Source organism: Diabrotica virgifera, chromosome 2, assembly GCF_917563875.1.
Source record: "Diabrotica virgifera virgifera chromosome 2, PGI_DIABVI_V3a".
NCBI lineage: Eukaryota > Metazoa > Arthropoda > Insecta > Coleoptera > Chrysomelidae > Diabrotica > Diabrotica virgifera.
The window spans coordinates 282,252,346-282,280,234 of NC_065444.1; the positions used below are offsets into that span (position 1 = coordinate 282,252,346).

The following is a 27,889-nucleotide window of genomic DNA, read 5'->3' on the forward strand; positions in this document are numbered from 1 at the left end:
TATAAATAAATTTCACTGTTATTTTTTTTAAGATATTGCTGCCATAAGAATGTCACACAACCATTTTAAATAAAAATCTCTAATAGTTTTCAAAATATTGGAAAAATCTGTAACCGTGCTGTAAAATAATGGGCTGTAACTTTTTTTATGTGCACATTTGTACTAAGGTAAGTTAGGCTCAATCGAACTATTTTTTGTCCCAGAATACGTGATTTAATTTAAGACTTGCCTTTTTGTTACACCCTGTATAATATGTTTCATGATATAATTTTGAACATATTTTCTTGTATCATTGCATATTCTCGACTTGAATGAATTTTCATTGATTTTTTAAAATACAAATTGATTTTATACAAATCCAACAGATTTACACTTTTTTTTATTACACCTGGTTTAGTATAGATGTGCATATTTGTGGCAAAAGTTCAAGGATATATTCAAAAGTTGCAGATAATCACAAAAAATTTAAGTTCTTGGGTTTTTTCGGACTGGGACGTTTCGCCGTCGCCGTTTCGCCGTCGAGCCACTTCGCCGTCGGCCGTTTCGCCGTCGCTATCCCGGCATTGGTTAAGTTTACAAGAACGTGATAACATACTAACTTTTTTATACTAAATGTCGCAAGAACGTGATAACATACTAACTTTTTTTTATACTAAATGTCAGTGTAAATAAAATGCTGATGTTGCTAGTAAAACCAATTTATATTTTCGTATTCAACTATACATTGTTTTCGTCTGAAAAATAAAATATTTACAGTATTGAAAATATTTAAAAAGTTACACTTCATAATTATGGGCAAGTCCTCTAAGATATTCTAAAATATCTCCATCGGCATTGAAGTTTCAGACTAATCTTAAAATTCGCTCATCCGCATTCCTATATCTTTTCTTTTTCAAGGGTGGCAGATTCCCAGCATCTAATTGTTCATAGTGAACGTCATTACGCAAAAGTGATAGTATATAATCGTTCGAAAACCATTCAAAACTTATATACAAGTAATGATCATCCCGAAATTATAAGTACGAATGCTAACAACGAAATGGCGACGGCGAAATGGCTCGACGGCGAAACGGCGACGGCGAAATGGCTCGACGGCGAAACGGCGACGGCGAAACGGCGACGGCGAAATGGCGACGGCGAAACGGCGACGGCGAAATGTCCTAGACCCGGTTTTTTCACATTATTTATTATATTAGTAAAAATGACATAAAATATTTTAACTGTTATAAAGAATGGAACTGTTATCTGTACCCCTTTGATGATACCTATACTAACTAATAAATAGCACAATAATAAGAGATTAGCTGATGTCATCATTGCTTGTTCAATTTTTATTACATAAAATCCTTATTGAGGTTTATTTAATCTCCTAAACAGATAATTTCAATTGATGATAAAATACTTAATACAGCAAAAAATTATTTGACAACACAAAATTTTTTGGCAATTGAGCTTTACAGTACATGTTTATTTAAACTGTAATAGAATGGATAGTATGAAGATTTTTTCTGCTTGGTCATTAGTTAGTACCACTTATTGTTTATAAACTGAAATGCCTTCTTAATTTTATTAACCCATATTAAATAGTTACCTTGGTGTGATGTGACGAGAATGATTATTTAGATTGTAGAACAATCAATCCAAAGAAGATAGTATTAAATGATATAAAATATTATTTAAATACTTCGGCCAAGGACATGTATTATACACATATCGAATAATTGATTATTTTTTTTGTAATTTGAAATGTAAAATGTAGTGATGCTGTGTAAGTAATTTGGGCAACTGCAAGAATACACTTTTACATTCAAATCAAAAAACAGAATAAATGTAGTTTTCGTTAAGTAAAGATAAGACTTCAAGTCATTATATCGAAAAGAAGTTGTCAGGAACATGTTGGATAATATGGAACAAAAGAGAATTCTACTATGGTAGGAAACTACTAAACTGGACAAGGAAACCGACTGACCAACAGAACAAATCAACTGGCTGCTTATGCCGATGATATTAACATTATGATTAGAACATCAACAGGAGCACAGGAAACATATGCAGAGTTAAAAATGCAAACGAAAAGGCTAGAAATTAACACAGAAAAAACAGAAATAATGATACAGATGAGAAGAAATATTGTCTAACCAAACATTATACATGAAGATGACATTGAAACGGTTGGAAAGTTTACACACATGGGAGTAGAAATAAATGCTGACGGATCAGAAGATGGAGAAATACGGAAAAGAATAACCAAGCAAACAGAGCCTATCGATGGCTTAGTGTGAAAACCTCGTATCTCATTTTTTTTCAAAAATGACATTTTGGTGGTTTTAGTTTGAAAACCTTGTATCTCACGATTTACAACTGTTAGAAAAAATCCAAATACACTAGACTATTTTCTACAGCCGAAAAAAGAAACCACATATATCAATTGCTCTCTTGATTTAGTGTGAATACCACGTATATTTATAACCAAGAATTTGGTACTTAATTTGAAGTGTTTGTTTGAGGGATTCGACTTGGAGAAATGTTTTTGTGAACAACAAAAGGTAGTCCTGCATACAGAAACATTTTATGAACCTTAAATCAAAAGATTTGTACTGTATCAACCTAGTATTTGGAGGTGTGCAATAAGCTACGAAAAATGAAAACCTCGTAAATAATAATAAACACAATCTCATTTGAGATGAAAACCACGTATATCAAGATATACGAGGTTATCATAGTTACTTGGGCAAAGGCTCTATATACTGCAAGGATATTTACGTGTTTTTCATAGTTAATATTTGTATTTCCAATTTAATAGCAACATTTAACACTTTTAGCTCTAGGCCAATATCAGATATTTGTCTCAATGTGCTCAAATTAAAAATACATAACAGCAGTTTTTGTTTTTAGGTTATATTATGCAGAAAATCAGTTTTTTGCCTCTCCTGTAAAATTGTAATTTAATGAGATACGAGGTTTTCACACTAAGTCATCGCTATGTTCCCTCTCCCATATATTTCGGTCTAAAAGTGTCCACCAAAATACAAAGATAAGAATCTATAAAACCTTAATGCAACCAATATCTAGCTATGGCAGTGAAGCATGGATGCTGAAAGAAACATCTAAAAACAAACTCGGCATATTCGAAAGGAAAGTACTGAGGAGAATACTAGGACCTGTGAGAGAAAATGGAATCTTCAGAATTCAATACAACAAGGAGCTTTACCAACTTTATAAGGAAATACCCCTGTCGGAATTCATTAAAATACAAACATTGCAATGCGCCGGACATGTGATAAAAATGGGAGAGGATAGGCTATAAAAAAGAGCACTTGTCATAAAAGATTAAACTTGTTGAAAACTTTAGCTATTAGTTATTGAGAAGGTTCCATGGTGAATCTATTGTTATGAAAACCTTGTTACTAATAGATTCCCTATTTCAGCCTTTAACTCTTTGGAATAATATGGAAATATGAAAACATCGTTTTAGAAAACATATTAAATAATTGTAATTACTTGAGATATTTGGATATATTGCAAATTTAAGTTATTTTTTCAATTCGGAATCATTTTTATTCTTCCTTTAGTCTGCATTTGATAAAGTCCTCACATTCTAATAGTGTAATAGTAAAATACATATCACTAATTTTCTTTAAAAACCCGTTTCAAAATGACTTCATTTTTATTTTCCATTATTAATCAAAATTTGAAAAACCCAGAAAAACCGGAAAATTTTCAAGGTTATGTTTATGTTCTGCATGAGTCATTTGACCTACTACTAGGCAATAGAATAAAAGTTTTTAGTTTTTACAGACTATTCACTATTCAGTGAATCAATGGGATTGTAACTATATTTTTCATAGTATTTTTATCAGAAATAATTTAATAACAATATGAACGAGGTTATGTCACAGAAAAAGAAACAATTTTTTATGGTTAATCTATGAATCACTGAATCTACTCAAATGCTTGTTACACAGTTACACAATTAAACAAAAATAAGTAAATAAAAAGTACTCACGTGCTGTTTCGCTTATTTGAACTACTTTTGAAGTTGAGCAACCCATTTTCGATTTGAAATATTTAACATTTAACAAATTCGTCGCTCTCGGACACGAACCGCACTCTAGGAAGGAGGTACTTTCTAATAAAGAAAAACCTCGCCGGAGGTATTTCCTAATCATTGGGATTTTTATCTGTTCACGTAGTATACTTATTGACCAAGGTTATTTTTTGTCGAAGATTCTGCGATGATTATCGATTCGTACATCTATACTATCTGGTGGGGTCAACAATCGTGGCGATAAATACAAACAAGTGCACACATATTTCATATCAAATACATTTGGGATATGAAATTATGAATTAGTTTTATCAACGTTTTAATTACTTTCCTCAAATGTTTAATTTTCGTATTTATATTATTTTGATGTCCTTGCAAACTACAAATGATGGAAGCACCTGTCACGTCACCTGTAGATTATTTTTTTAATAATTATTTAGTTAGGTTACAGTTATCGTCCACCAAGAAAGCGACATAATTTTTTATAAAAGATTGATAAAAAATGCTAGACGATTTGAACTACAATTTATACTACTATTTATAGGTACATGGGCGCCGTCAGAATTATTTTCAGAGGGTGCATCTGCTTCTACAGGGTGTTTCAGAAAAAGATAACATCGTCTCTAGGATAGGTAAAACTCTGAAAAATAATTGGAGTTTGCTTAGTAAAAACGTTTTGTAACGCCATGCGTTTTCCAGATAAAGGGCGTTAAAGAAAAAAAACTACACATTTTTTGCGATTTTTCCGAAACTACCTACTGCCAACATTGTAATGAAATTTGGTGAGCTTTAAGATGGTTATTGTGCATTTTTTGACATACATACAATTAAGAATTTTATATTCATCATTGGCGTGTATACGGGTGATGGTCTGGATTATTTAAAGAAAAAAAATAGTATGCCACTGAGATATTTCAAATTAAACATAATTTTTGTATTACTCCTTCAATTTATGACAAAAAATCTGTTTTCTCATCTTTACATAGGATAGATAAGATGTTTTATTTTTTGTATAAAAACGGCGCGAATTATGAATGTTCTTGGGAAAAACACTTCTTAAAACTGAACTCACAAATTTATAACTTTTATTTTCGACTTAGAAAGATTTTAGTAACGACACAATAATTTAAAATCATACTTTACTATAATATTTGATCAGACTTTATTTAGAGATTTTAATCAGACTGAAAAATATTGATTTTTACCTGTTCCAGTACGTCGCAATTAAGTCCAGAATATTCAACGCTGCGACGCGGTGGTAGCCTCGTGTTGAATCCACGTGGCAGAATATACTGGATGGTAGCGGTCGTTGTACTATAACTCGCGTGTCATTCCCAGAGAAATCTTAGATCAGATTTAGATATATGCCTACTAAAAGAAGGTCAACATGGTGGTTGAAATAGGTACATATTTCCTCCACAATAATATCCATAAAGTAACATGGATTTCGACTGATGGAACAAAAAATTAAATAGATCACATCCTAATAGAAATCATGCACTTCTCTAATGAGATGTTAGCAGGTGAAGAACCACGTTCTCCACCTATATGCGATATAACATATGTTTCCCTTAGTATCGGTGTGTTTTATGGGTTTTATACTCTCCTCCCCAAATCCGTTATAGCTCATCTTAACTAAACAAACAAATGAAGTTGTCTTCATATTTAAAAACTCTCCAGACTTACCCTGTATATCTCGTATGCATTTCTGTATTTTAATTTTTTTAACACCGTCTCCACAGAAACATGTTCTTTCTTTTCACCCACTTTATATGCAATGTCTCGAATTTCAAATTTTCAACCCTCAGGAAGATCTTTAGTCTTAGGGTGTGGTCTAGTTCTAGTTTATATTGTGCGACTTCTACTTTACTACTTACAGTTTTGTCTGTTTTTCAAAACTGACTTGAGTTTTGCCTTACTAATACATAATGCATCACACACACGTTTATGTACGGATTGAACTGATCGGAAAGGACCACCATTAGATTTTTCAGCAATGAAATAAGTGTGCAAATTAAAAATTGTATGTATGTAACCTATTATCCGTCCTTTGCGCATAGGGTAGTCGAAATTTTTGAAGTTATACTTCTTTAGGCGCGATTGAGATTGAGGGTGAATTTATATTAATCTGCGCGCATGCGCACACCGACAGTATGGTATTAGTCGTTATACGGGCTCTGATTGGGTGTTGAAATGATCTGTCAATAATAAATAATTGTTCAATATGAAGGTAAACAAATGTATAATATATTAGTTTTATTGTTGTGAGGACAGAAACAAAAAAGTTTATAATTGTAGTGACCTTTAAATAGTTTTTAAAAGCAACAGGTACATAATAATTGTAAATGTATCATAGGTACCTACCTATTTTAACCTACCAAAATACATAGTATGTAATACTTTTATTTACATAATTTGATTACCATCAAAATTTCTATCAATATTCACCTAATATATTGTTTTCTTACTCTGTTTTGTTGTATTTTTTCAATTCTAAATCATTTCAATTCAAAATCAAAATAATTTCATTTAATTCAAATATGTCAAAAGTTTAATCCGTTTAGTTAGTCGATCTTCGCACATAATGACACATTGTCTCCGTGGCGAAGCGTATAAGGCGAATGAACCCCAATACCAACCGCGCTGATAAACTGGTTCGAATCCCAATAGAAACTTTTATTCTTTTAATTTTTTTATACATTTTATGATTATAAGTATATTTATTATATAATTTTATTTTCAGAAAATACGTATTTAGTTAAAAAAATTTCCGACAATTAATGTTCAGAAATCATTTGTGGCATTTTTAATGTGTTTGTGCGTGTTTTATTCTTTTATTATTTTAATTTTTGGCACTGTTTTAATAAAAATGTTTGAGAAGTAGTAAGTATAAATTAGTTTAATACTTAAATAAAATATAAATAAAAAGTATATTACTTTCGTTTAAATCATATAATAGAAGTATAACTTCTTACGTGCGTACAAAGTACACACACATTCTTTTTTTCCATTTTTAACTGTTTTTCGAGATGTAACTCATGTATCTAAAGGTAATATTGGCTACTGCTTGGGTACTTCTAATCCAAGTTTCCTTTGACCGTCCTTGTTTTCTTCTTCCTTGTGGGTTCCAATAAGACTTTCTTTGGAATTTCGTTTTCGCTTTTTCTTAAAGTATGTTCCAGCGATCCAAACTTCCGTTTATGTATTTGTTTTCCATTTTCCTCTTCTTCTGCTCGGCCCCATAGCTCTCGGTTGCTTATAACTTCGGGCCACTATATCTTACATGTTCTTCTTAGACATCTATTTATGAAAACCTGGAGTTATATTTTCTATTGTTTTAGTAATTGTCCACGATTCTGCGACACAGAATAAGAATGGTAACCATCGATTTAAAGACTGGTATTTTTGTATGAGTTGTCAGGGTGCTTGTACGCCATATCTTATTTGTCTTGCGAATTAAATATTACTTGATTTAAATCTAAAACACGTCTCGTCATTTTCGCTGTCGACACACAAACTCTTTTCAATCACAAATACCAACTACGATAACAAACTTATTAGGGTACCATTAATTTGCCAACTGTTTGGGAGTGAGCTAAAATAGGGTATCAGGAATGAGTCATCAAACGAAATTCAAAAATATATATTTTATCTATTATATCTAATTCTATAGAAAATTTTATATTAATTACAATTATTTGGAAACTACAGTCCGTACAATATAGATTTGCTTTTTCTCATGAGGATCTTTCAGTGCGTCACAGTTTTTCGATTTCTTTCTAACGCATTAAATTGTATGTGACAGAAGAAAACGCACGTCGGTGATTACATTTCGTCGGTGACATTTATAACATTTATTCTAGTTGTCAATAGATGGCGCCACAATCGAAAATAAAATAATTTGCGAATTATACAGGGTGGTTCATCTTATTCGCCTCGGTTTCCGTACGGAAAACCACTTGATATTTTAAAAAAATTTCTATCTAAAAATAATGTGAATTATACAGGGTGCTCAAAAAAGAGTGGTTTATCAAAGTTATATTTTTTCTTATGGAATGCCCTATATCTGATGACATTATTGAATTGACCTTAAAAAATAAGCTATACTTTCATAAGTGTTCCCTATACCTAAATACAGGCTGTTTTGATTTATTTCAATTTTTATAAAAATGTAAGGTGTTAGATAAAAATAAATATCTACGAATCTAAGAATCAGTATCAAATTCTTTCTTGGATCTTAATAAAAGACTATTTAGCATACTTAAACAGATGCTCACTGCAACAAAGTTTCTTACAAGGTGGTCAAAATATTAGATTGTTCTATTAACAAATTCAAACTGTAATAACTTCTTATTTTAAATAGAACACCCTGTATCTTACTAGTCTATCGCGTAGAGAATTTACTTAGCTTACAATTTGTATTAGGGTTTTCTATACCTATCTTTTTACAGGGTGGTCAAAATATTAGATTGTTCTATTAACAAATTCAAGCTGTAATAACTTACTTATTTTAAATGGAACACCCTATACCTTACTAGTCTATCGCGTAGAAAATTTACTTGGCTTTCAATTCATATTAGGGTTTCCTATACCTATCTCTTTTCCTTTTTTTTAATATTTAAAGATTTCTTAATTTGTAAGCTTTAAAAATTAGAATTAAGTACAACATGTCGTGGTTATGTACAACACATCACCAACACCAGCAATATACTTAGACAAGATACTGTCATTAATAAAATTTTCATTGTTATCATGTAATCACACAGAGTGTTGTATTATTCTAGTTGATTTTGGCCTACATGTGACATTGAATAATATGTTTATATTAAACTGCATACCCTACATTAGATGCTGTATTCTGGAAGATATTTAAATTATATTTCATTCCGTATAAGTATTTTCCATATCCTAACCCAACGGTTATTAAGTAAAGTTAAGAACACCACTTTTGTACAAAAATATGTAAAAATGGGTATTTACAGAATAACATGGGAATTTATATGTACAGAATAACATGTGTATTGAGAATGTTTACATGGAATTGAAGAGATTTTAAATATCTTCCATTATAAAAAATAGAATATCGAGTATGTCATTTAAAATAAGAACATTCTGTGTTATTAAATGATAAAAATGTGAATTTTATTAATGAAAGTATCTTGACTAAGATATTTAAGTATATTGCCGGTGTTGGTGATGTGTTGTACATAACCACGACATAGGTACTTAATTCTAATTTTTAAAGCTTACAAATTAGGAAATCTTTAAATATTTAAAAAATGAAGGGAGATAGGTATAGGAAACCCTAATAAGAATTGAAAGCTAAGTAAATTTTCTACGCGATAGACTAATAAGATACAGGGTGTTCCATTTAAAATAAGTAAGTTATTACAGCTTGAATTTGTTAATAGAACAATCTAATATTTTGACCACCCTGTAAAAAGATAGGTATAGGAAACCCTAATACAAATTTAAAGCTAAGTACATTTTCTACGCGATAGACTAATAAGATACAGGGTGTTCCATTTAAAATAAGTAAGTTATTACAGCTTGAATTTGTTAATAGAACAATCTCATATTTTGACCACCTTGTAAGAAACTTTGTTGCAATAAGCATCTGTTTAAGTATGCTAAGTAGTCTATTATTAAGATCCAAGAAAGAATTTGTTACTGTTTCTTAGATTCGTAGATATTTATTTTTTTCTAAAACCTTACATTTTTATAAAAATGGAAATAAATCAAAACACCCTGTATTTAGGTATAGGGAACCCTTATGAAATTATAGCTTATTTTTTAAGGTAAATTCAGTAATGTCATCAGATGTAGGGCATTCCATAAGAAAAAATATAACTTTGATATACCACTCTTTTTTGGAGCACCCTGTATAATTCACATTATTTTTAGATTGTAGTATTAAAGGCTTATTTTTGTGAAGAAATTTTTTTTAAATATCAAGTGGTTTTCCGTACAGAGACCGAGGCGAATAAGATGAACCACCCTGTATAATATATCTACGAATATAATCTGAACAATTTATAAGACTATACAAATCAAAGAAAATACCATTTTATAAATGCAATAAACACAATTGATTTGTTTTTATGCCAAATTGCAAATAAAATGTGACAACTATCAGATTTAACTAAAATGTTAGAATAAATGTTATAAATGTATATTATCACGGACTTACCTTTTTTTCTATCATTTGTGACGCACTGAAAAATGCTCATGAAAAGAAGCATACCGTTGCACGTCATGCGCGTCGTAGCACGTGACGTCTCATGACACCAACACGAAATATTTAAGTCGTACCTATATGTGCTCCTTTTTAGAATCGTTTAGCTGAATACACTAGAATTACAGCCACTAGACATATTGTATTATATACGCGTATAAATAATATTGGAAGATTTCTATTAAGGGGGTGGGTACGTAGTCTTGGCTCCAATGCTATTTAAATGGGATTCATTTAAGTACCTATTCATTCAAACGGTATCTATATTGTACGGACTGTATGTAGTACAAACCTATCACAATGTATTCTTTTTAAAAGATATGACATATTTGTTTCTAATCAGAATAATCAGAATCTTTATCGTCAAAATCGGATTCTTCCTTTTCATTATAATCAGGATCTTCTTCTTCCACAACTTTTTTGACTTCTTGTTTGGCAGACTTCTGATGGAATACAAATGATATGTATTTTGACATATCCCAGATTTGTTTTAAAACCTAAAAAAGTCATTTCGTAAATATTTGAGATATTAAAAGTTAAAAAGGTCACAAAACCTGTGGTGTAAGTAATAACTAGAGACCCGAAAATATGCACAAAATTGGCACAAATATGCAAAATTGAATATACGTAATGTCGAAGTAAACAACAAGGCTCGCACGTAATTTTTCCTTTGTTGCCATATTTTAAATTTGAAAAAATATATAGAGAATAATCAGATTTTCTTGACTTATCATTCCTATTAGCATTTCATTGGCTAGAAGTAGTGACGAGTCTTATAACGTCATAATTATATGTATTAGGTGATATGGTAAATGGTAACTGACGTCTGTCATAATATTGGAGGTTAAATATAATATCTAAATTATTGTTTTCAAATTATATTCTATTTATTTAGTTTAATCTTAGCGACAGTCTATTTTTTACTCTTCAACTTCACTTTCTCTTCCCTATCCTTGATTGGTCGATTAGGTTCGTAATAGTCTTGTTGTATGGCAGGTTTAGTTACGCGTTAATTTTAACAAATATTGCTGACTAAATGGGCACAGCTCCCAAAGATATGACAGGGAGACACAATTTCATCAAAATTGTTTACAACATGATTAGAACACATGTTTAAGAGACTTAAAACAAAAACTGGAACAGTGGAGACAAGCTCTGGAGGAAAAAGGTTTAAAACTTAGTAGGACAAAGACAGAGTATTTGCTATGTTCATTTAAAGATGGAGTTACTACAAATAACATGGTATCTTTGGATGGTGAACTGATTGTAAAAAGCAATAGTTTTAAGTACCTGGGATCGGTATTACAGAGTAATGGAGAAATAGATGGAGATGCATGCAGTAGAATTAGGGCTGGATGGATGAAGTGGAATGAAGCGAGTGGTGTGCTGTGTGACAGGAAAATTCCAATGAAGCTGAAGGGAAAATTCTATAAAACAGCCATAAGACCGGCTATGATGTACGGAACTGAATGTTGAGCAGTGAAAAAGAAAGAGGAACAACGAATGTATGTGGCGGAAATGAGAATGCTTAGAATGCTTAGACGGATGAGTGGAGTGACAAAAAAAGATAAAATTAAAAATGAGTATATTAGGGGAAGTCTAGGTGTGGCACCAATTGATGCCAAAATGAGAGAGCATAGGTTGAGATGGTTTGGTCATGGTCAACGTCGAGACGCTAATCATCCAATACGAAGAATTGCTGAAGTGCAGATTCCTGGAAGGAGTAGAAGAGGAAGACCAAAGAAGACCTGGGGGGAGACGATAAGGCAGGACATGTTGGTAAAGGGGATTAATATTGATATGACTCAAGATAGAATTGTATGGAGAAATGCAAATAGGGAAGCCCACCCCCGCATAAGGATAAGGCAAAGAGAATGATGATGATGATGATTAGAACACATGTTTAAGAACACAAATCTGAGTGAAAAAGTAAGTAATGTAAACGAAGAAATACTTAGTCATCTGAGGTTCGCTGACGATATTGTTCTTTTTACTGACAGCATCAATGATGCAGTATCGCAACTGGAGAAACTATACCTAACCTCACTACAAGTTGGATTAAAAATCAACCATACAAAATCACAGATCATGACAAATCTTGTGTTAAGCGAAAGATTTCAATAAATGGCATGCCTATTGAATAAACCACCTTTTATAGTACTTAGGTCATGGGATACACATAGGAAGAGATTATCAAACGTGCTAACTAATCCGTCGCATAGGACTCACTTGGGTGGTATTCGGCAAGCTGAGCTATGTCCTTAAGCCAGAACTGCTTATGTGTCTCAAAAGAAAAGTCTTTGATCAGTGCGTGTTGCCAGTCCTTACATATGGTGCAGAAACTTTAACAATAACCAAGAAAGTAAAAAATAAAATTTGTGTTACCCAAGGAGCCATGGAACGCTCAATGTTAGGCATTTCTCGTCGGGATCGAATTACGAACAAAGAATACGAAGAATAGGAGTGGCAGTTGCCATAGAAATAATTATGACCCTAAAGTGGAACTTGGCAGGGCACATAGCTAGAATGTCGGATAACAGATGGGCACAGCGAATAATACACTGGAGATTAAGATAAGAATCATATCGAAGTAGAGGTTGTCTGCCAACAAGATGGTCTGATGACATAAAACGGATAGACAAAAATTGGATGCAAACAGCACAAAACAGAAATACATGAAAAATACTGAGGGAGACCTATATACAGAAGTGGATAGATCCGGGTTGAATGATGATGATAATAATGAGGTTGCAGCCGAATACGCAAACATGACGTGGTTAACACCACCATTTCTTTGGTGGCTTCATCGCTATGAAGCTATTTACTTAACCAATGCGGCTAAAATAGATCCCTTTAGACCCATCCCTTTCTGCGCAATGAAACTTCACAAGAGTTAGCACTTCTTATAAATCTATAACAAATTAAATATCTTACCATATCAGCCAGCCCTTTCTTATCCCAACAATGATACCATACTGCTAAATCGTCAGTACAATCAGCCTCCTCAGGTGGATTTTTAATTTGTATCTTGTTCATGCACCTTTTACATTTGAGTTTTTGATGCGTGTCTGATTCTGTATCTTCTAATCTGAAAAGATCCCGTAAGTCCGCGACGCTAAAATGCCTGGCGGCCTCTTCGTTCATGTCAACGACGGTCGAACTAAGGGCCTTTTTGTGAGCTTGTCTTTGGAAGATTTTTTCTTCTATCGAGCCAGCCTAAAATACCGGGTGTCCACTTATATTTTCCCCCATTTTAACTGCCTATAACTTCTAAACGGCTCAAGATAGAAATATGCGGTTTTCACTGAAATGTTTTATTTTAGTCAAAGTTTTGTCTGAATGGATGGAATTTTTTATATCGCTTTCAAATACGAAATAAAAAATGGCGGATTTGTGAAAAAAACTTTGTTGACTTTTTTTTAATGGATCACCCAGTATATTCTTTTGTAAATTGAAAGAAAGGTCATTCACCTATCTGGCGATATAAAGTTTTTCAAAATCGGTTGCCAAATCACTGAGTAATTAATTTTTAAAATGAGAGGTGCAACGTGGATATCACATACCTAAATAACATAACTAAGCCAGTTATGTGATTTCCACTTTGCATCTCTCATTTTAAAAATTAATTGCTCAGTCATTTCACAACCGATTTTAAAAATTTTTATATCACTAGATAGATAAATGACTGTTTTTTCAAGTTTTTAGGTAACTGAAAATTTTTTATATCGCTTTTAAATAAAAAATGGCGGATTTTTGATAAAAAAAAACGTTGTTGACTTTTTTTATTAAAACACCCAGTGTATTTTTTTGTGTCTTGAAAAAACGGTCATTTACCTATCCAGCGATATAAAATTTTTTAAAGTCGGTTGCCAAATGACTGAGCAATTAATTTTTAAAATGAGAGATGCAATGTGGAAATCACATAACATAATATAATTTTGCTCAGTTATGTTATTTAGGTATGTATATCCACGTTGCACTCCTCATTTTAAAAATTAATTACTCACTGATTTGACAACCGATTTTAAAAAACTTTATATCGCTGGATAGGTGAATGACCTTTCTTTCAATTTACAAAAAAATATACTGGGTGTTCCATTAAAAAAAAGTCAACAAAGTTTTTTTCAAAAATCCGTCATTTTTTATTTCGTATTTGAAAGCGATACCTTCATTCGATATCATTCAGACAAAACTTTTACTAAAATAAAACATTTCAGCGAAAACCGCATATTTCTATGTTGAACCGTTTAGAAGTTATAGGCAGTTAAAATGGGGGAAAATATAAGTGGACACCCGGTAAATAGAGAACAGAGTGGTATATACAAACTGACATATTATATGGTAACTGTCCAAAAATTTACTCAAACGGTCAAACCGGCAGAACCTTTGACAAACGCATAGCAGAACACAAAATGGCTACCAATAATAGAAAAAGAGACTATATGTACGCACTTCACCTTTTAGATCATAATGATTCTTTTAATAAACAGAATGAATGAAACAGAACGAACTGCTGAAATACGCCGGTCAGGAACTCACTAATTGTCTCACAACATTGTTTAACAAAATCTTAGACAGAACAGAGATACCACAAGATTTTTACACCAGTATCACAATACCGATTTTTAAGAAAGGACAAAGAACATATCCGGACAACTACAGAGGAATAACTATCTTAAATACGACAATGAAGTTATGCACTGGCATACTCAAGGATAAATTGGAATCACAGATAAAAAACAGAGAAGAACAGAAAAGGATTCAGAAAAGGCAGGTCGACAACGGACACAATATTTGTCATGAAACAAGTGAAAGAGAAGTCGATAGAATATAACAAACCTGCATATATATTGGCTTCGTAGACCTAACAAAAGCATTTGACAAAGTCAGACTTAGCGATATATTACAGAAAATAAAGCAAAAAAGGATACCGGCAAATATTGTGGAAGTCATAAAACAGATAAACAATAACAACACGACAAAAATTAAAACAAACGACACCACTACGGCCAACATACCAACACCCGGGGGAATCAGGCGGGGAGACAGCCTCAGCCCATATCTATTCAATATGCTGATGGATGAAATAATAGAAAATGTGGAATCGCTACTACTAGGATACAGACTCGTTCACAGTAGAATCAGTATAGTTTGCTATGTGGATGATGTAGCCCTGATTGCAGAGGATGAGGATGACTTACAAAGACAACTTTATCGATTCTACCAACCATGTCGAGGACTGAACATGAACATATCCACGCAGAAAACAAAATTCATTACCATTGCGGAAGATCCAATTAGATGCAAGCTCGTGGTAGAGGGGAAACTCATAGAACATCTAAATCAGGTTAAATATCTAGGTGTAGATTAATCAGGTTATCATAACCCAGCCAGAGACCTAAGAGGACAAATAAACAAGGCCGCAGTCATGTCTGGATGTTTGAGAGATGTGGTCTGGAATAACCCATGTACAGTTATATTCAAAAAAAAAGGGTACAAGTATTAGAAAGAGAAGTTAACGTCATCCTATTTGTGTAAAACCGGCTGGGATTTTTGGAGGTTATCAAATGTCACAGGTTATTAAAAATATAAATCATTGGCGTTGAGCATTAATTAGACGAAACCATTTATTCAACAATTATATAAAGAATAATTTTAATGACTGTTACAAATAGAATTTAGTATTTGGTGATAGAATCGTCTGCTTCTATAACTTTATTTAGTCTATTTAGCATACTTTGAATTATATTAGATATCATATTTGGATCAAGATCTTGCCAGCACTCTAAGATTGTATCCCACAATTGATCTGAATTTTGTGGCATAAAATTTCTTTTATATATTTTTTTAACAATTATGCCCCAAATGTTTTCAGTTGGATTTATATCTGGACTGTGCGCAGGCCATGGCAATACTTCCAGGTTTTGCGTTTGAAACCAATTCCTTACGGTATGGGCAGTGTGGACTGAACAATTATCTTGTTGATATATAAAAGTATTATTAGGATACAATTGCTCAATAGAAGGGAGCATTACGTGTTCCAAAACGTTAATGTAATTGTCGGCAGTAAATCTTCCCTCTAATCGCCAACAAACACCAGGTCCATGTATACTAATCCAACCCCATACATTTACAGAAAAACGTCCAGATTTATTATGAGAGTGAATATATCGTTCTTCAAACCTAGTATTGGCTGGACGATAAACACGGATTTGACCGTTATAGGTCGACTGAAAAGTCTTTTCATCAGTAAAAATGACGTTGTTCCAAAATTGTGGGTTGCGGTAAATATAGTTTAGTGCAAATATTACTCTTGCTTGCCGATGTTCAACAGTTACTAATGGTTTTTTAGCAGCTGGTCGGTTTTTTAATTCAGATTCATTGATCCTTCTGCTTACAGTAGGTTGGGCACCAGGAAATCCCGTATGAATCCTTGAATCCTTCGACGTCGCAAATGAATTATCTCTTAAGAATTGAACTAAAACAGCATCTTGTTGAGGAGTGGATACTTTGGAACGCCCTGAACCAACTTTTCTTTTTAATGATTGTTGTTGGACCCATCGTTGCTTAATTCTGAAGATTGTTTTCAAATTTCTATTATAGAAATTTGTTAGCGCACGAATTGACCATCCTTCTTCCATTTTCGTAATTATTTGAGCCTTTTCAATCTCACTTAAATGACGAGGCATATTAATTTTTTATTGTACGTAACGTTAAACCTTCTATCAAATTAAACCTCTTTGACGTCTATGAGTTGCATTTTTGATCACTTATGACATTTGATAACCTCCAAAAATCCCAGCCGGTTTTACACAAATAGGATGACGTTAACTTCCCTTTCTAATACTTGTACCCTTTTTTTTTGAATATAACTGTATATGAGAATAGACAGCAAAGTTAGAGTTTATAAAAATTGCATCAGACCTGTTGGACCTATGGTATTAAATCAAGAGAAGACACCAATAAAACCAAAAGCATGCTACGAACAGCTGAAATAAAGACACTAAGACCAATTGTAGGTAAGATAAGAAGGGATAGAATACGAAACAACATCATCAGAGAATAATGTGGCGTGCAAGATGTAGTAAGATGGGGTAGGCAAAGACAAAGAGAATGGTTCGGTCATGTAAAAATATTGGGAAGAGCAGACTACCAAAAATTGCGCTAGAAGGAAAACCAGCTGGCAAGCGTTCACCGAGGAGGCCACCAAAAAGATGGAGAGATAACTAGCAGTCTACCTCTCAAGAAATACTTCAACGTCGGAACAGATCGACAGATCTACAACAAGTATAAGGAGAAGAAGATCTAAGAGAAAAAAAAATGAGCGACTTTGCATTGATTAATGATAAGAAAAAATTAAGATTTTAATCAAAACAACGACTTACCGCTAAGAATCTGTATATGTAGCACGGCTTCTGCTGTCCATCTCTCCAAACTCTTGCCATAGCTTGGTCGTCGTTGGCAGGATTCCAATCGGGGTCGAACATTATCAGTCTATTAGCACCAATTAAATTAAGACCGCATCCTCCGGCTTTTGAACTTAACATGAATATAAATTCCTTCGATTCCGGATTGTTAAAGTTGTCTACCACTTTAGCTCTCTTCTTTATGGACATTGTACCATCCAGTCGAACATATAAATAGCCTCTACAAAAGTACGAGAAGAAAAGTGTGTTCAATTTCAGGAAGCATCTGTTTAGAATGATTTTATATATTATTTGTAAGATAGAGTGTTTAACGAATGAAAGTTTTACTTTTAATATTAACAATATCAAAAATAAAACTTTATTAGAACTAATCTTCCAGTCACACCATTCGTGGCTTCTAAAATTTGCAAGCGAAAAAACCGAAGGCCCGAATTTTAGTGTTTCAGAGAGAATCAAATATGCACTCTCTGAAGAAACCCTAAGAAGGGTTGAAACTAGTTACAGTGCTTTTGGCGCTCTCTGAACGAACTAATTAAAATAAGACGGCTCTTGTTTCGCTTCACAACGAAATAATTATTTATTATATTTATTATTATTATTTATTACGAAATGTTTCAATTGGAAAAAACAATATCTGTTAATCAAGTGGCTCTAGATGTGGATAGATATCTCCTGGATCCCCATCACGATGAAAGTCACGAAGTATCCGCCCCATTCCCCAAAATTAGCACCCTGCAACTTCTACATATTCCCAACAACTTCAATGTACTTATAATAAATATAAAACAAAACAACTAATATGGTACAGAGAATGTACAGAGAATGTCAGATCAAAGGATTCCTAAACAGATTTTGACGTGGACACCACAAGGAAGAAGGAAAAGAAGAAGGCCAAGAAGAAGCTGAATGAAGGGAATTGAAAAAGAACTAGAGAAAAGAGAAATCCCTCTAGGTCTATGGTTAAACAGAAAAGAATGGTGAATTTCTTGCAGATGGCATCTGTGAGAGTCCACGACTCAACTCCTTACAACAGTACAAGAAAGATATAACATCGTTGTAATGTGATTTTATGGGTATTGATAAATCAAGACATTTGAATAGCTTATCCATTATTTGAAATGCAGATCTTAAAAGGAAGGTGCATGTTTCTACTTTTTCTATTTGTTGACCGTTCACACTGATTCGTCCAAATTGCTGTTTTCCTTCTTACAGATCATCATACGTTTTGTTTTCTTAATGTTTAGTGAAAGTCCGTATCTCTGACTGACTTCTGTGATTCTATTCATTAACTCCTGGATGGCTTCAGAACTCTCAGCGAATACCACCCTGTCGTCTGCGTATCTTATATTATTGATATATTCTCCGATAATTCGAATTCCGACTCCAACATCATCTACAATAATTATTACATGTACTTGCGCTGGCTACTTTTTTGTGTGGCACGGTGACAGGAAAATACAGCGTGTTTTATATGTTCGTTCGTGGGTATTCTTTCATTTTTCCTACTGTATTGTTTCTTGAAAGATTTTCTCAGAGTATATCTTGGACATCAGTGGTGATAGTATACATTCCTGTCGATGCCCACGTTTGATTTAGATATACAGTCTACAGACTACAGTCTACTTTATTTTGATTTTGTTGAATAGTTGAATAAACAATTTTACAAACTATCTAAATTTATCAATAATGGGCACATCAAGTTTCGCTAATTTGTGAACACACTTTAAACAATGAAAAGAAAAAAGAATAATTACGTTAGAAATGATCTTACCTTTTCCTACATAATACCTCAAATAAGTCTAAAGTTTGTGTATAGTTCGACACTAGAACAATTTTATCGCTATAGTTAGCTTTAAGATTAGCCAAAAAATAATCCAGAAGCATTAATTTTCCTGAAAGTTCTGGTCTTACATCGTTAGGTCCATTCTTAGGTGGTAAAATATGCCTGCTCTTTTCAAAACCTCCCGATCCTTCTAAAATCTTATCCAGTACAAGATCTGGATGGTTGCACAATTTTTTCAAAGTGGTAATACTAGCCAGAGTACTAAGAGTGTTGCCTTGAGATTCCACACCTGTTACCGATTTTCTTATTAGTTCTGAGTTAATGTAATTAAGGTAGAGTTGTTTTTGAAGAGGTGTTAGCTGGCAAATGATTATCATTTCGAATTTAACTGGGAGATATTTTGTTAGAAGGGAAGCAGTGCGGCGAATGAGACACTTGTTTACGATAGTGGTGAGCTCAATCAGTCTTTCAGAAGCATGCTGCCGTTCCAGGTCTGTAGCCATTGAATCTTGTCCTAGAAATAATTAATATTAATAAACATCTTGCTAAATTAGAATTAGAAATATACTTTATTGTCACTGAAAATTGTACAATTTTATGGACAAAGCTTACAAAAAGTCAGAAAATAATAACTTGTAGAAAGATGTTGCAGATTTAAGTTGTTGTAAAGGGAGATGGTTGTATAGTTTTTTACAGAATAAAATATAGATTTCTTTACTAACTCTGTGGACGGGATCGGTAAATAAACATCAAAGGGTTGAATTTATGGTGGAGCAGTCATGATTAGGTCTTGTTTTAAAAACATGTAGGCGTTTACGAATTAAGCAAACAGTTTCTAAAATATATAAGGGGGAAGCGTTAAAATTCCGTGATTTTTGAAGTAACTTCTGCAATGTGTTGTTCTTATGAGGCCAAACAGATACCTTTTTGCTCTTTTTTGTAATTTAAAGATAACATCTGAAAATATGTTATTTTGGAAGATGCTAAATTGATTTCCTTCGAAACAGATATTATTGCATAGCAAGCTGAGGCTAGTTTCTGTTAAAGTTTGGTACTATAAACAAGCGGTACAATATTTGTAATTTATTAATTTTCTTTTGTCACCTTGGTAACACCGTTTTGATATTATAATCCAATATGTCTGACTTGACTGATGTTTTAATTTAATAATGGTTGTCAATATATTTAAGCTTTGTTAATTTGTGTAGAATAAATATATCTTTCATAGTTATTAAGTTGTGCGTTAAAACATACTGTGTATATGAAGAATGGAATCCTCTGATTTAACAGTTTCTTACTTACACAAATCGATATGAGGGACCATTAACAAAAAATGAAATTTTTTTAGGGAAAAACTTACTTTTACCGTACAATAATATTTTATGTTCAGAGATAAAGTCTCCTAAGTAATTTAAATGCTTAACAGATGTTTTTTCTTTAGTGTTGATGTTCCCAATCGGTGTTCCACTTGCCTCTTATGTATAATGTTTTTACACTCACCTCTTATGATGTAATTTTCAAATTTCTTTTTAAATTCTGATGCGTTTCCTAAAAGCCCTTCGTTGACGAAATGGATTAAACTAAAGTATTCTAAAAGATCGTTCTGAATAGGAGTACCACTAAGTAAAACTCTTCTCTTAGCTTTTAGTCCCATTAATGCCCGATATGTTTGATTTTCACAATTTTTTAACCTAAAAGATAAGTTTTTAGAACAAACAATGAGATAAAAACCCTAATAAATATTGTGGTAAAAAAATATTTAACACAACTTTACAACAGCAATTATTATAATAATAAAGAAAATGAGTGAAAGGATAATACTAGAAAAAGAGCAGCAAGGATTCAAAACATATCGATCTTGTACAGATACAATATTCAGAGTTAGTTAAGTAAAAATCCATTGTTCTTCCTTATGTGCCATCTCATCTAAGAAAGTGAGCAATTTATTTAACCAGGAGAGCGTGTTCTTCCACGACTCCTATCCTGTATTCTTCCTTGTACTGTTAATTACGGCTTTTCCCATTCTTCCCAAAACCTCGATATTCGTGATTCTATCCACCAAACTTACTCGTAATATTCTTCTCCAAGAATATTCGTAATATTCTGCGTAGTAGATCCATAACTCAAAGGCTATAAGCTGTCTGAAGCGTCTTTCTTTGATGTCCAAGTCTTCAACCCATAAAATAATAAGGAGAACACATAGTAGGCCTCAATATGAATATGTCAAAGACAGAGGATTTTAAAATAGGGGATAATGAAGAAGATCCAAAGTTAGAAAAAATTAGAATCACAAAACATGTAAAGAATATAAATATCTCGGATCTATAATACCTCAAGAAGGCACTACCAAAAGGGACTTTGAAAACAACGCAGCAGGGCAAAAAAGCGGTAAACATTCTAAGCTCTCTACTATGGTCTAAAGATATGACAAAAAACGAAATTGACAATCTATCATACTACCTTGGTAGCCGCTATTATGATTTATGGAACAGAAGTTTGGCAGATCACGAAACAAGATAGAAAAAGAATAGAAGTAGTAGAAATAGATTATCTAAGGAGAGCGTGTGGTATATCCAAGAAAGATCACATCAGGAATGGAGATAGAAGAGGACAAATACTGTATATTCCAGTGTAGATAAAATTGAAACGAGACAACTAGGGTGGTATGGTCACGTGAAACGAATGAATGAAGATAGATGGCCAAAGAAAGCTTTAAATTACATAGCACAACAGAGAAGAAGGGGAAGGCCTTCAGTTGCCTAGGAAGAAAATGTACGGCACATCATGAGAGATAGAGCCATCAAAGAGGACGAATGGATGGACAGAAAACGATGGCGGTCGAAATGCGAGAAGCTGCAGAGGCTGTAGGAACCTCGCTGATAGATAGAGACAGAACACATAGTACCTCAGAAGTCTTATCTTTTAAGGAACTGTAATTTCGCTGCTTCAGAGTACTTTTTTCATTTCCTTTCTCTTATTCTTGCTCTAGTCCTTTCTGTGTACTAGAGTGTATTGAACCATTGCCCTTATTCCTCATGCAAGCAAAATATTGCTACATACAATCAACAAATGGCTAAAGAAGTTTCTGCTTCCAGAGATAGCCGAAGAACAATGTGGAAACGCGCCAAGAAAGGCAACATGTGAGCAGATGTTGAACACCAGATAAATATGTAATAATAAAAGCTAGGGAACACAATATATCAATGCTATTCTGTTTCGTAGATTACACCAAGGCTTTAGATTAAGTAAAATACGATCACCCTGAAATGTAATGGGAAATATGGGAGTAATTACCCACCTAGTTAACCTAATAAGAAATCTGTATGATAAAAATCCCTCCTAGAAGAATCCTTATGTCACAACCTGTGGGAAGTAGGAATAGGGGTAGGCCAAAACTCAGATGGAAGGATGAACAGGAAAATACAGTGTGTTTTATATGTTCGTTCATGAGTATTCTTTCATTTTTCCTACTGTATATCATTTGGTAAAAGATAATTGGTTATTTTATATAAAAAAAAAGAATGTGTGTACTTTGTACGCACGTAAGAAGTTATACTATTGTATACTTTAAACAGCTTATTTATGTTTAATTTAAATATTAAACTAATTTTAGTATTTACTACTTTCCAAAAATTTTTATTAAAACAATACCAAAAATAAAAGAATAAAACACACAAACACATTGGAAAATGCCACAAAGAAATGATTTCTGAACAATAATTGTTGCCAAAAATTTTAACTAAATACGTATTTTCGTAGGAATAGGGGTAGGCCAAAACTCAGATGGAAGGATGGTGTAGATGAGGATGGTAGAAAAATGGATGCAGCAAACTGGCAACAGTTGGCAATGGATAGAACTGACTGGCGTAAGAGACTTGGGAAGGTCAAGGCTCTTTTATAGGGCTGTAGCACCACTGATGGAATATATTCAAATGCATTGAAAACATAAAAAAGGAAGTAGACAGGGCAGCATAGTTATTTTATATTTTATTAGTTATTTTATACCTATGTCCTTCATCGCAAAGCACAAGTCCTATTTCACTCTTATGCAGAATCTCAGCATGCATTCTGAAAGTCTCGTAGGAAATTATGAGAACAGGTATCGCTGTCCTGCCTTGGCCCTGCATAAATTGTGTTAGTTTCTTTTTCGCCTCTGATCCTCCATCCATGATCAATGACTGTAAACGTCCTTTCAACCACTGAAAAACATTAACAAGATTATTACTACACTATTTATTCATTATTTATTAATGAGAGAACCCCTTTTTACAGTCAATTTCAGATATAAAAACAGTATACTCTCTCTATAATCAACACTGGTATTACGGGGTTTAGCTTATAACGAGGTACATTAAGTGTGCCATTATTAACTATAACACCCCTATAACGAGGCATATTTGGTTATAACGAGGGAAATGAGATAGAAGAACATGTTTCTTTACTTGTTTGGCACAGTGATGGCTATAAATAAAAACCCCCACTGACTGTTTTTCAAAAGCGTCATTCAAATAATAAGATGCTAAATCTTATATCTGCCATTTCAGTTCTCGTTATAGAGGGAGTCTACTGTAATATAAACAATTTAATTCTTTAACTTACTTTATTGATTTCATTACTCCAATTTTTAACCAACGAGCTAGGACATACTATAATTCCCTTTTCGATTAATGGTTTAGCTTCGGGTCCTTGTCTAACCAATGTCCATAAAAGAGTGATACATTGCAGAGTTTTTCCTAATCCCATTTCATCAGCCATAATGCATCCATAAGAACCAGGGATTTGAACACCAGTCACACAATCATACATAAACTTTACTCCCTGAAGAGAAAAAAAGGAAAATATCTATTGCATACTGATTTAAAAAAAAAATGGTATACTAACCTCTCTCTGGTGAGGACGTAAAATGTTTCCCAATAGAGGATCAACTACAACATGTACTAAAATTGTCCTAGAAAATAAAACCATTAAAATTATGCCCCTAAAAAAATGGCTTTCCTTACTTATCACTTTTTAGTTTATCATGTTCAGATATTTCGGGTGGTGCATACAGTACTAAAGCATTTGGTGTGTTGGGATCATATAGAGCCCTTTTAACTTGTGGTCTTCGAATGCCTAAATTTCTAGTACTATTGGATCCTTCATAATTTGGAACTGGGCATTTAAAAGGTCTAGATAATTTTTTAATAAGTTCTTCCTAAACAGTTTTAACCATCAGTGATATTATTACAGTAGAGCGTCGATAATCCGAACCCTGGTAATCCGAACGTTCGCTAATCCGAACGCAAAAAAATTATAAAATTAAAAAATATAACCACGGAATGAATTTTTGGATTTAATATGACAATATGGGCAAAATATGACTGCGGATTTTTGTTTTGTTTATGCAGAAATACATACAATATATTTGTTTATTATGCAGGTGTTTTATTCCTTGTAACTAGAAGGTATGTACATATGTAAAGTCCTTTCCATGAGCATTTTTCAGTGCGTCACAGTTTTTCGATTTCTTTCTAACGCATTAAATTGTATGTGACAGAAAAAAAGGCACATCTGTGATTACAGACATTTATTCTAGTTATTCTAGTTGTGGATAGATGGCGATATAATCGAAGAAAAAATTATTTACGAATTATATAATATATCAACGAATATAATCTGTACAATTTATAAGACTATACAAATCAAAGAAAATACCATTTTATAAATGCAATAAACACAATTGATTTGTTTTTATGCCAAATTGCAAATAAAATGTGACAACTGTCAGATTTAACTGAAATATCATGTTAGAATAAATGTTATAAATGTGTATTATCACTGACTTACCTTTTTTTCTATCATTTGTGACGCACTGAAAAATGCTCATGAAAAACGACTTTACTATGTTTATGAGCTTTGTATGTATTTTGAACATATTTTCGATAATCCGAACAATTTGATGATCCGAACTACCCCTGTACCAATTAGTTCAGATTATCGACACTCTACTGTATCATATAAAATGTAAATAAATTAGCAATTAGCAACAGAATTATTTCATTAGTTAGACAAATATACAGAAACGTTACTATATCAGCAAAATCATATCCAAGTGCAGACATATTTTATAAAATTCTCTTGTCATAGATATCTGAAGGTGGGAATCTATGTAAAGTAATGTAATCTTGTAGGTTCCTATTGATAAGTTTACACCTCTACTAGTTTCATCTCTTTTTATTTCACAACATATTATGTTTTCCATTCTTTTGCAGTATTTTGCTGGTTATTAGCAGGCTCATCACTGTATAGAAAACTAGAATAACGTTAATGACATATCCAATGAGAATAAGTAGAGTACAAATGAAACATTATTGGAGATAACTGCAAATAAAAGTAGTGATAGAAAACATATAAGTGATAATGAGAATGGTAGATTACAGCTGTATCTGTATCTGTAGAGTAGGGAGGGTGAGTGAAGTCTCACAGCACTTAGGCCACAATTGACGTATTGTGCATCCTCCCAGGGGGTTGTCATCCTTAGTTCATTATCCATCCTGCCATTTCCAGGACGGTGGAAAAATCACCATGGGACAACTCCCCTATGTCAGCAGGTGTAGGCCAAGACTCGCCAAATGCATACTCTCGTATTGATGATAACTCTAGACATTTACATATGACGTGGACAGTTTCGTCATCTCGTTCACACTTCCTGCACAGACGTGTTTACTCTGTGTTTACTAGCCCCAATGTGTGGAGGTGTTTTCTTAGTTGACAATGGCCAGTTAAAAAACCAAGCATAGGTTTTTCGTGGTCATTCTCAAGTACTTTTCTGATGCTGACTTCCCAAGGTTCCTTAGTGTTAGCTTGGCAAGTCTACATCCTGGCCCTTCTTCCCATAATGTCATGGTTTGTGTGTGGGAGTGACATTTGGCAATTTCCACGATTGTTGCAGTTGACCAGCGAAAAAGATCACCAGGTCTTAAGAGTCTTATTCCTGCTACCTTCCAGCTACTATTACAATTGGCTAAATTTACCCAATTCTGAACTTACATGATCCGACACAAATATAATTTCTGTGTTAACTTGTGAAAGTGGGGCCCGTTTCGTATTTTTAGTATCTTTAGAATGATCTCTGGTTCTTTTTGAAGTAAAGGGAGACTTAAACCCACTATTTACATTCTTGGTAAGTGTATCTTCGGTTTTATACTTCTGACTAGGAGCGGAACTTCTCCTCTAAAATACAGTAAAAATAATATTAGGCAAAATTAAAACCTCTTTTAACTAAATTACCATTTTGATTAAATTGTATATGATACAAATTCAAAACCTTTTCGCATCTGTCAACAATAAAGTTAGGTTAGAATTTTAAAAGTGAAAATAGCGGGAGCTTCTTCTTTTTTAAACAAATATCCTCAAATTCTTCTTTTTTAATTTACAGAGTACAAAACTAAACCGTAGAAGTTTCTTGTCAAATGCTAGGAAGTAGGCCGCGACTTATTAATGCAACATTCTACTACAACGTTCCGTGCACTCTGTGTACGGAACAGTATGATGGGTTGCCTAGTTAGTAGAAATTGGGATAGCAACATCAATTTAGGATTTTAAGCTTTTCTTTTAAAATTTGTATAAATTGCTTGTACATATATCATTTGGTAAACGATAATTGGTGGTTATTTTATATAAAAAAAAAAGAATGTGTGTACTTTGTACGCACGTAAGAAGTTATACTATTGTATACTTTAAACAGCTTATTTATGTTTAATTTAAATATTAAACTAATTTTAGTATTTACTACTTTCCAAAAATTTTTATTAAAACAATACCAAAAATAAAAGAATAAAACACACAAACACATTGGAAAATGCCACAAAGAAATGATTTCTGAACAATAATTGTTGCCAAAAATTTTAACTAAATACGTATTTTCTGAAAAAAATTATATAATAATATACTTACAATCATAAAATGTATAAAAAAATTAAAAAATACTACTCGAAAATCGAAGTGCTTTCACACTGCGCCACCTTTGCGTATCTAATAGGGCTTTTCATCGATTGTCATTTGTTTCGAGCTTCTGTCATATGTCGTATAATCAGTGTATATTAATATTATACACAGAGTATACAACATATGACAGAAGCTCGAAACAAATGACTGTGAATGAAAAGCCCTATATACACCAACTGAACGTTTACACCATAAACTTTTGATAGTTGTTTATTACTTATAATATGAATTTAATCAAAATTTGATTTTTGTGGAAATAAAAAAATATTTTGTGGAATACATTTTGTAGAAATTTTGATGGTAATCAAATTATGTAAATCAAAGCATTACATACTATTTTGGTAGATTCATTTTAAATTTTCCAAATAGGTAGGTAGGTACCTATGTAATTTTTTATTAGGATACTGAAA

General features: G+C 32.8%; 2 protein-coding genes across 2 annotated transcripts in view; both read right to left on the reverse strand.

The window, feature by feature from the left end:
• LOC126879913 (apoptosis-inducing factor 3-like) overlaps positions 1–4,380 on the reverse strand; it is a 42,446-nt gene extending 38,066 nt beyond the window's left edge. The window contains exon 1 of the mRNA XM_050643256.1: positions 4,007–4,380. Within this exon, the coding sequence (XP_050499213.1) occupies positions 4,007–4,169 (163 nt within the window). The 5' untranslated portion in view covers positions 4,170–4,380. The remainder of the gene's footprint in view (positions 1–4,006) is intronic.
• A 5,467-nt stretch (positions 4,381–9,847) lies between these two features.
• On the reverse strand, positions 9,848–26,858 carry LOC126879915 (DNA repair and recombination protein RAD54-like). Its single transcript, XM_050643258.1, has 11 exons — positions 26,763–26,858; positions 26,523–26,705; positions 24,494–24,687; positions 24,375–24,441; positions 24,093–24,311; positions 23,499–23,692; positions 20,994–21,184; positions 19,482–20,007; positions 17,669–17,930; positions 13,218–13,499; positions 9,848–10,780 (listed from the first exon to the last, which is right to left on the reverse strand). The coding sequence occupies exons 1-11, from the start codon at positions 26,763–26,765 to the stop codon at positions 10,619–10,621; spliced, it is 2,283 nt and encodes a 760-aa protein (XP_050499215.1). The 5' UTR covers positions 26,766–26,858; the 3' UTR covers positions 9,848–10,618.
• Between the last annotated feature and the right edge of the window lie 1,031 nt (positions 26,859–27,889).

Excerpts from the sequence above, each read along its gene's own strand:
- LOC126879915 (XM_050643258.1), bottom strand. Across the intron at positions 24,442-24,493 it reads GATAAACTAAAAAGTGATAA|GACAATTTTAGTACATGTTG; the intron begins GTAAGGAAAGCC and ends TTTATTTTCTAG. Across the intron at positions 20,008-20,993 it reads TGAAAATTACATCATAAGAG|GACAAGATTCAATGGCTACA; the intron begins GTGAGTGTAAAA and ends AATTATTTCTAG.